Source organism: Pinus tabuliformis, chromosome X (assembly GCF_031772625.1).
Source record: "Pinus tabuliformis cultivar Carrire ecotype Pingquan chromosome X, CPIR1, whole genome shotgun sequence".
In the NCBI taxonomy this organism is placed as follows: Eukaryota; Viridiplantae; Streptophyta; class Pinopsida; order Pinales; family Pinaceae; genus Pinus; species Pinus tabuliformis.
This window is the reverse complement of record NC_142308.1, coordinates 369066467-369076981: the sequence shown is the minus strand read 5'-3', so window position 1 is coordinate 369076981 and position 10515 is coordinate 369066467. Positions and strand designations below refer to the sequence as shown.

The 10515-nt window shown below is 40.8% G+C and overlaps 1 protein-coding gene across 1 annotated transcript; it reads right to left on the bottom strand.

Moving 5' to 3' along the window:
* Positions 1 to 9516: 9516 nt before the first annotated feature.
* Positions 9517 to 10161, bottom strand: LOC149140042 (CHD3-type chromatin-remodeling factor PICKLE-like). The gene is made up of 2 exons (XM_089450881.1): positions 9819 to 10161; positions 9517 to 9767 (listed from the first exon to the last, which is right to left on the bottom strand). The coding sequence occupies exons 1-2, from the start codon at positions 10159 to 10161 to the stop codon at positions 9517 to 9519; spliced, it is 594 nt and encodes a 197-aa protein (XP_089307007.1).
* Positions 10162 to 10515: the final 354 nt, after the last annotated feature.

Sequence of the window (10515 nt, the reverse complement as noted above, 5' to 3'; positions counted from 1 at the left end):
GATGGTGTGCCAGCAAACATTGTCGGAGTAGCGGCAGGAAGTTCTGTTGCTGCTGTATCAGATGACATAGTCCTAGATGTCGATGGTTGTTCAGACATATCAAGTCTATCCAAAAGATTTCCTAGCAATTCTACAAGAACTTGCTATGAAGGGTGACTAACTTCTGTAGTAGAAGGATATAGGTGGATCCTAGTTCCAAAATGCAATGGGGTATTGGATGGAAGATCCTCCACAATCTCTTCCATAGCAATCAGTCCACGTGGAAGAGGTAGACCATCAGGTCCATAAAATATTTCTGGTGTCGAAGAAAGTATAGACTCTGCAGCGACAAATGTTGGAGCGGTGACACCTTCTGAATCAGCCCTAGATGGAGCTGGTTTAGGAATAGAAGTGTTTACTGTTACACTAGGATCAGTTCTAATGTCCTCTTGTAACTGCGGAACTTCTTCTGTAGAGGCAGGGGTTCCATAAATATTTGGAGTAACTGGAGTCTCTGATGATGTTGAAACACAAGTTTCAAATAAACCAGGAGACTTTGACCCAGTTAAACAAGATCACTTGGCCCAGAATGGTTTCATTTCCAGAGTCAAAGACGGTTGACTCATTAGTCTCCGTGAACGACGGGGTTTTGATTGACTTTCTTCCACGATTGTGGATTACTTGATCAACTCAAAATTAAAAGGGGAAAATGTTATTTCGATTTAAATGAATTTTATGACGCTTTGACACAACTTGCTTTTTCAATTTTTAAGAGTTGAGAAAAAGCTAAAGATGACTCTAGTCGCCTTCGATTTTTAATGAGCCTGAAGTGACAAGTGCTCAGATGGACCTTTTCTTTTAAGGAGTCTGAAAAGGAACGAAAGTGACTACTTTGGAAGTCTAGACAGAGGGATTACCAAACCAATCGCAAAACTGCAATATACTTTTATGTACGGCAATCAATCTTCTCGAATGTTGTGTTCAATGTATTGCGATCGATAGGGCAGCAGACACAGCTTCCTAAGGATAAAGGATATAGCCTATTGTGGTCTCCAAATATATACTCGACGGTACGTCAAAGCACAAGTCCATACTGGCACTTGTCATATCAAAGAGGAGGAATCATCCAACCTACGATGAAAACGATAGTTACCAGGCTTTATGACGGCAGAATACATCTCTAGCCTAGACTTCTAGATGTTGTGCATTAGGTTCCAAAGCGTTTTTATGTTCATTGAGGTTTATTTTACAGTTGATATTTCTTAAAAAGTTTTCCTTTCAAAGTTCACCGTGTGATGTAGATATACAATTCCCAAATATGCAATCTAAGATGATAAGCAGTCGTTTACTTTCTTCTAGCAATGAAAATCCTAGCTACTAAGGAAAGAAGAGTAAGATTCTTTCAACATAGAGTAGGGAGCACACACTAAATGCACTTTTCCTAAATCAATTTCCACATGTAGTCTAAAAGCAAATGCACATGCATGTATTTGTTTTTCAGTTTCCTTAATGTGAGAATGACAAAAAGAAAACTAAGTACAGATCTGAATTACTTTTCTTCAAAGCAACACTTTAGCAATTTCTTTTCAAAAACTAAAGGAAGACTAAGACGACACTTTCAATTTTGGAAGGAAAAACTATTTTCGACACTTCAAAGAATTGATGAGTCAAATCAAATACAATTGCAAAAGTGTAATCGACTATCTAAAAGAGGAAGACTTTACGACACTCTTTTCTTGATTGAAAACGACAGTTGCAACACTTTCAAATCAAAAAGATGATAGTTTGATTAAGCTACTATTTGCAAAGGAGGACTGTAAATGATGAAAAATACACAAAAAAAACATTTACAATTCCTTATCAATGGAGGCTGAATAATGTAAAGGAAGAAGGTTTCAACAGTGATATACTGATCATAGACAGCAAAACTACTGAATAGAGCTGAAAACAATGAAGAAAAAACCAAAATCTGGAGGCAGAAACAGTCTCACTCAATCATCGCACCTGTCCTTAAGGGAAACAGGGATGCATCTCACCTACAGCACACGGGAGGTGCGATGCATCCAGACTGCCAATGAGAGATAGTGCGATGGTCCAGGGATGAGACTGAGCTCGGTTTTTACTCACAATTTGCAGCTAAGTTCAGGGATTTAGGCTGAGCTTATGATAGACAGTAAACACAAAGTATAGGGGCTGATCTAATGAGGTTATTGAGCTACCACCAGGGCTCTTAGGATGTTTGCAAGTCAGATGTTCAGTTCATAAACCAACCCAGAGATTGACTGAAGCAGCGTTGATCTACTTTGCAGTTGCATAGCAAAAGCAGTTCGAAGGCTAGCTGGCTTAACTTCAGGCTCCGTCTGTAGTTTATAAAGCAAACAACAAGGACAAACAAACAAACTATTCGCTCCCCAGCGGAGTCGCCATTTTGTTTCTGGGAAAACTAGTGTCTATTCAAAGCTGCTAGTCCCACTAAGATGGGTAGCTATCTTAGAAACAAACAATTCAAAGTTACTTGTGTTTTCCTTTATGAGAGATAGATGAGAGAGAAGCAGAGAGTACCAACCTCAGTCTTTCGCTTGGCTCCTTGCTTGTTTCCTCCCTCCCTTGATAGAGCTTTCGCCACTCCTTTCTCACTTGTCCCGCTTCAAAGAACACCTGTAGAGTCAAAGCAACAAAATACCATCAAAGCATAGAGATCTATAACCATAAACAATATAGGATCAGATGTACATTAACCATACAAATGCATACACAAATACAAGATTCAGAGATATACAAGTATATGGAGGAAAACTCAAATAGCTTTATTGATAGAAGTAGTAGAAGAGAGGATTACAACCCAGCTGTCTAATCCAGCAAAATCCTCCCGGCATGAAAGCCCTCTTCACATCATGAAAAGACTAGATCACCCAAAAATACAATGTTTCACAGAGAAACCAACAATACTTACTTACAAAATACAAAATTCCAGCCTCTAGATCTCTAGGATGATGGATCCATATATAGATATTTGCAAGGGGACGAGTCAGCTTCTGGGATTTTGATTAGTGTCATTTCTCTGATAGTTCTTGGTTCCATTTGGAGATTTCATGATCTCTTACTCATCCATGGGCGAATTCAAAGAGGCAAGTGTCATATGAGCAGTTTCTAGAAGATTCTCTGGGTTTCCACCTAGCAAACTGCCTCTGCCATTTGTCTGCTCTCACTCATTGCATCCTATAGAAGGGATTTTCAGTATGCATCGCACCCTTTTTGTGTAGCAGGTGAGATGCATCGCACCCTTAGCATGGAGCAGTCTGTATGGTCCAGTTTTGACTAGTTCTAAGTAGTTTTTCAGGGAGAACTTCTAGGAAATGATGTAATCAGTTGACCTTGATCCTTTAGGGTTTGAAACAACAATTTTAGGGGTTTATAAGCCCTTTGTTTATGGACATATGTGATTGGGGTTGCAGTTCCCAAATATGTCTATAACAAAAACGAACACCATATGCTCCCATAAACGCAGTATGTTCACTTTGTCAAACAGGTAAAAAATTTGCAGGTGGCTGACAGGGATGCTGACTGGGCATCCATACCGCCTAGATGGAAATTTGAATATTATTAGAATATTCCTAGAATATTTTGTTTGGTTGGCATTGTCCTATTGGTCCATGTGTTTTTGGTTCAGGCCAATGAGGATGCGACACATGGTTAAGCCTAAGGCCGCCACATGTCCTCCTAATGGCACTTTAAAATTTTGATGTGGCAGACAAGGTGGAGGATGGGCTCGACTCCACAACCTCCCATAGCATAGACCAAAGAACTCACCAACGCACCCAAGCAGTGTTTCTTAACATGAATGGGTGGCGGGTTTTATTTAACATCTGACGCGCCAAGGTTGTGGGTCGGGCAGACTTGACCGTCCCCATGTGAATGCGCGACCAACATATATTGTGATTGTCAATGGTTACCACCGCCGATAACCACCACCGCCTAAACTACCAGACTAACCGTCATTATGTGAACACTTCTTCATAACCACTAATAGTAACTGTGACCACCAGAGTTAGGGAGCCAGAGCTGGGGGTTAGCCCCTGGGCGCATGGTCCCCATATGACCAAGCTTTTGGTTTTAAGGCCTCGACGAAAAAATTAACAGTCCTACAAATCCACCCAAAATCCAGGGAATTTGTTGCTCCGTTAGTGAAAAATGGGGCTAATTTGTAGGATGACGCTGGATTTGGTGCAATTTGTAGAGCGAATATTGGAGAAACTAGGGGAGGTCATAAATTCTCCAGTTTTCGACCAAATTGGATGCAAAAAGAGGCTAGGTAGCCATTTTTTGACATTCTAGACTCATTGGAGAAGGTTTCAGAATCAAAGGAGCACTTATAGATAGGATTTTTTCAGATTGAAACCTATGGGTGTCATGGTCAACCAGAGAGTTGATTCAATTTATGGGGGAGTTTGGAGATGGAGATGACCTTGCAGGGGTTTTCCAACCTCCATGTGCTTTCTGCAACAACCATTACATTAGTTTTGTAGCTTTTATTCCTCTTTTCTCTATATGTGTTTTGGAGAAGAGACTTGTTTATGTACTTCAAGTGGATTGTGGCATTGTTTATGCTCTTTGAAGTTGGAGTATGGGGTCTTGATATAATATGCATATGTTTACTGAAGGTTTACATGTTTGACTGTAGGTTAACATGTGTATGGAGTGAGAACTCTTGCAGAATTTGTTTCTTTGGAGGAGAAACTAACCATTCCATTTCAACACTTTATGTACTCTTCTTTTTCTAAAGAATGAGCATAATGAGAAGGGGTCCTGCCATTAGAGCTGATCCAAGGAGATGTAGTCCAGGAGGGGTGAATTTCTTTAACAATGGATGGTGTATTACTGATTGATGCATACTTCCATTCAATGTTTGATTCCATGTTTAAAGTTTTTCATGAAATTAACTTAAGAAAACACACATAACAACTCATATTTTTACTTGCTATTTTGGAGTACAAAATGTTAGTGCCTAGATTTACCTCAGGCTAAAAAGGTAGGATCCAGGGCCAACATCAAACCACGCTCAGCCTGGTAGCTAGCCCTACCAGGTCAGGAGAGGGCTCTCTCCGGGTCAATCTCAGCAAATTATAATCACTAAAGGCTTGAGATGACTGATTTTACTACTGATATTAGGCTAGGTATATGTGTGCAAGAGTTTGACTGAACAAAATGATGATTTGTTGGCTCAAATGGAAAGGCAAATTTTGGGTGCGGGGAATGAGGCTCAGTCTTGCAGAGATCTCAATGGGGCAAGGTAGGCAATTGTTTTTGGCACTTCAAATTGAATGAGATGGAAGGATTAGACAGGTGAGGAGATGAAGAGGGCAAGAAAACTCATGGATCCTCTCCAAACAGCTGAAAACATAAAAAACTAAAGCAAACCCAAGGTAGAGCACTGCAATTTCAATGGATTCTACCTTTCTCCCTTGTTTGATTTAGCTAAGAAGAAACAAGATAGATAATGGCATACAATCACATAAACAATTTCACAATTACAAAAGAAAGCACTGTACCAAGACAAATTGCCACATGGATCCCAAAGAGTGCTGTAAACCCTGGTCTCAATTCCTTAGCCAAAATGCTAATATGAGTGTACAATGAAGCTCAAGGCTTTCTCAAAAGTCTAACCATGCTAATGACTAAAAGATCACAAGATATAGACAAAGCATAACTCATCCTAGCCTCTAGGGGTCAAGCTCACAAGTTTAGGAGCTGTTCCAACTAATTCTAAACTGAGAACTAGAAATCAAGCAGTGGAACAGCGTGCCTCTAGAAACTAGGGAACTGATTCATTCAGTTTCAAACAACATTTTAATCAATGAATCTACCTCCATAAGTGAAAATTTGACATATTTACATCATGATCCATCAATGTACCTTAAATTACATCACAAATTTGCCATTAAGAAAGTGAAAAAGTCAAACTGGCCAAAGCTGGGCGAAAAACAGAGCAATACTTGGTCAAACTGGCAATTTTTCCTCTATGCGCCGCGCCTGATTCTCTATGCATAGTGCCTGTTTGGACCCACTTTTGGAGGCCTTCCTGATGTCCAAATTCACTCCAAGTGTTCTTGTTGGAAAGGTATGCCTATCTACTTTCCAACCCAAGTGGAATTTTTCAATTTGGCCTCCATTTGCCCCTCCAAAACTCAGTTCTCCCAACACTGCTTCATGTGTGTCAAAATAGGGGTAGAAAGGCCATTTTTAGGGTGTTTTTGACCTTTTTGGGGGCTCAAAACCTGTCAAAATTTCTTGGCCATTTGTGAGCATGCATATTTTTTCATGAAAAATCCAAATATGTTGAGTTTTTCTCAAAATGATGCCTCCATCAAAAGCGAGCGCCGGGTGGCGCGGCGCATAGAGCAGAAATTTCTGTGTTTTAGTGCCAAAAATTCCAAAAATGCAAAAAGTGCCCCAAATTTTTTGAAATTTGGGCTGAGTCTCCTCCATCAAGAATTGTGTTGGGCCAAGGAAGCCTCAACCAATATCTAAAGTCTATCATGCTCCTTTCACCTCCTCGATGCCCTTTTCAACTTTGCTTTCAAGCTCTTGATTCTTGCCTTGCAACTTTTGTTTTTCGCCAAGTAATGGTAGGCCATGTGCCTCAACAATGTCTTCTCTTTGTTGGCCTTCTCTAGCATCCTTTCCCAAGTGAAAGTTTGTCCTCTCAAGCCAAGATTCACGCTCAGCTTGAATTTCCCTTTCAAGTGTTGTCAACTTGGTTTTCCTTCTCTTAGCAACTTGCCGATTGCTTGCATGTTTTTGAGCTCCATGGATGAGTGGGATTGATGAGGGGAGGATTTGAGGCTAGCTGTAGGGTTTTGGGGAATGAAAGGGTTTAGGGAATAGTATTTAGGCTTTGGGATAGCAATTAGGGTTTGGGGATATTTGAATAGGGTTTGGGAATAGTGGGATTAGGTATTAGGGTTTTTAGTTTTAGGGATAAGGGGATAGGTGAGTGTGAATGAAAGGGGAGAGGGAAATTAATATGAGTGAAGTGTAGTGAAAGCAAAATGAAAATGGGGATACAACAGCAAAACTACAATTTTGCAAACCCTATTTTCTCAACACAACTTTGCAAGGAACTAGGGTTTTGTTTTTAACCGATTGAAACACCATAAACACTGATGGAAACTGTTGGACACCTAATCCTCAATGGGTTAGTGTGGAAGCCGAATAGACTAAGTAGTCCAAGAGACCTTGGGATGTGAAACCCAACGGTTAGATATTGTACTATAAATGTATATCTCATGTTAATAAAAAAATGTATTGCATGTTTTATCTTTCATATCTCTCTTGCTGTCCATGTGTGTTTAACATGGTATCAGAGCAGGTACCTTCCTGACCTGCTCAAATCTTGTGTGAGCCACTAGTTTTGTGGCATTTGTGTGCATTTCAGTGCTGCCATTTATTATTTTGCTGCCATTCTCAGCCTGGCATGAAAACGCTCAGAGCGGCAGGTGAATACCTGCGTTGCCATCTCTGACCCATCGTTTCTATGCGTGATAATTAATACTTGATTTTGCCCTGCAGAGTGATTGGTCTAAGATCTGCGTACTGACCTATAAACCAACGTTTCTGTCCATTTGAGCTTTGCGCTCAGAAACCGTCGTGAGCTATTTTTATATGCCCAGTGTATTTACAACAATTTATCTGACTTTTCCAGGCCCTGGAACCTCGTCAGCGCTGTCCTCGGTAGTTTCGCTGCTGGTGGGGTGAGAAAGGCAGTTTCTTATGCGTTAGGTTTTCTACCCTGCAATTCCCTACCAACTCTGTCAATCCTGACATTTCCTCAGCGTTGTCGATTCTCTTTCGCCATGAATAAGCGCTGGTCTCTGTCCCATGCAATTTGTAAATAAATTCAAACAAAGAAAAAGGAAACGGTCCCTGCTCGGATTAGAGGTCAGTTTGTGAGGCAAACTAATGATATCGAAGCAGCTGGTGCTAATGGGGTTGTGTCGATTCCTCTGAAGATGAGGATGATGGGTATGTACATGGTTCTATCATGCCTGTTCAAATGCTACTTGTAATTCTGTTGTACGTTTAAGCGACAATTATTCATTTGTTATTGATTTCCTCGGAAAGAATCAAGAAGTTCCTCATTGTACAACAAAGCATATGGAACGTCCTGGTTGTTATCTTCGCGTCGGTCATTGTTGAGAACGTGTTGAAAGAATGAGTTGAAACTCCTGCATGGTGATGTATGAGGTTTTTGTTTGAAGACTGTGACTTAACTATTGTGCTGCTGAGACTCTTGGTTTCTGGCCCTTTTCACAGAAGATAAAGAGGTCGACACCAATTCGATGTCATTTCTGGCCCTTCTTGTATTGTGCTTCTGAGAGTCTTCGTTTCTGGCCCCTTTCACAGCAGATAAAGAGGTCGATACCAATTCGATGTCATTTCTGGCCGACAAAATGTTGGACGCCAACTTGATAGGCAACTGCTCAAAGTGACGCTGATTATAATTTGATAGGTACACTCTCTGCAACTCAAAATTGTGAGAAACTGTGCCACTGGAAGCAAATAAAGAATTACTAGGCTGCTGCCCTACGACAGGAGGATACTGAAAGCCGTCAGTTGGCGGGTTATTGAGAACTGGATTCGATTTGCTTGCAGTTCGGTCATTGATATGGGCATTCTGATGTCCTCCCAGTGCCTTAGAACTGTGGAACACTTTTGAGCAATAGCGACAACGAAAGACACGGCCTTTAGGGCCCTGAGCGGTCCTTGTGTTCTTGGAAGCAGAAGCCACTAACTGCGGCACCACGTTACGGTCGTTGCGGCTGAAATTCGTGTAGTGTTGGGTGAGATCCACTCCAAACAGTCTGAGCTGTTGCTTCTTATGATCGCCGTCTGAAGCCATGGATCCGCTGAATATTTGTATATATGACTTCTGGATTTCGTAGCGTTATATTTCTAACACCGTTTTCCATATATACATAGATATAGACATACTTCCTAGCGTTCTGTTCCCAAGGCTCACAATGGCTCCACAATGGCCACATACTTGCTGGCGCACAATGGCTCCATAGGTGAGAGTGAAGAGCTCCGCATTCACGCGTTCGACATTTGCAAAGACTGCATCGCCTGATCTCGCTGAATATACACAGATTCTCCAAGTGATAAATTGATATGTTGTAGGCCGAGGTAACTCTGAGGCTGGCATCATTTCCTGAGGCTTTTTGGAAGTCCGGCCACAACCTGTATCACACCCGCAGTCACCCAGTACACACTGAGATAAGTGCGGAAGGGTTCCTAAGTCTCGAAATCTGTGAGAAGCTCCTGTAGTGAAATTTGGAAGATTGGTTTAGGCCTGTACAGATTGGGATTTTCACTGGACTGAGGTAAAAAAAAAAAATAAAAAAAAATTGGGATGAGTATCTGAAGCAAATCGCAGGCAGAAGCATTCTCTCGGGACAGATTTCGGAAAGGTTCTTGCAAGTCTTTGAAGCAGTTATAGGATAAACTCGGATTGTTGATTAGGGTATTATTGTTCGTTTTTTAGAACTGTTGGATTCGGAACTTTGTGGAATTATACTGGACTTTGAGAATTTTCCAAACTCCTTCGCACAAGCTGTCAAGGGGGCGAAGATTTCTCCTCAAACGAAGCCCAGCTGACTTATTTCCTGTATATGTTTGAAATGATTCTTGCTCATTTTCATTAATCACCTTACACATCTCGTTGTAAAGTCTAGCTAATTCCAGGCGATTTGAATCATTATCAAAAGCATGTGTTGACACCTCTTCTGGATCTGGAATCAAAACTTTGGGTCAACTTTCAGCAGAAACGCATAAATATCAACCTAGAGCTGATAGAGCAGAAAAAGCAGTGCTACCAATTTCTGCCAGTGGTTGATTTACAGGGCTTGGTACATGTGCATCTCTAGCCTCTTGCTCAGGTTCTTCATTGATAGACTCAAATTCCTTCTGCTCTGCAATTATTGACTCCTTATGGTATTCAGCATTCAGTGCTTTTTCTAGAAGTGATACCCTCTTTCTAATAAACTCAAGGAGCCTCTTTTGTACATCTCTTAATTGGGCAAGAAGACTCTCTGAAGATCCAGCTTGAGGCAGCTGGCTTCTCTTCTCAGTTGCCAATGTTGCAGTTGCTGCTGCCCCAGTTGTGGAACTGTATTTAAAACTCATTATAGTTTCTGTTCCTTGATTCATTTGCTGCACATTTACAAAGGATTTTTCTGTGTCTTTGTACTGTGAGTGGGTGTTGCTTTTACTCATTGGGTCATAGTTGTAATCATTGTTTTAAAGGGGTGTAATTTTGACAATGAAGAATATGCCTCGAATTACTAAAATATTAGAGTTCTTAAAAACTCTGATATATTCCTCTAATCATGAAACATTCCAAATCAGCAAAGGCTCTCTCTCAGAAATTCAAACATGTCTACAATATGCACAAGAGAAAATTGATTTTTTGCAGCTTGAAACATAGCTACAGCAAGAAGAATTAAAACGAAGGAGTCATTCTGAACCTGTTTCTGTTCA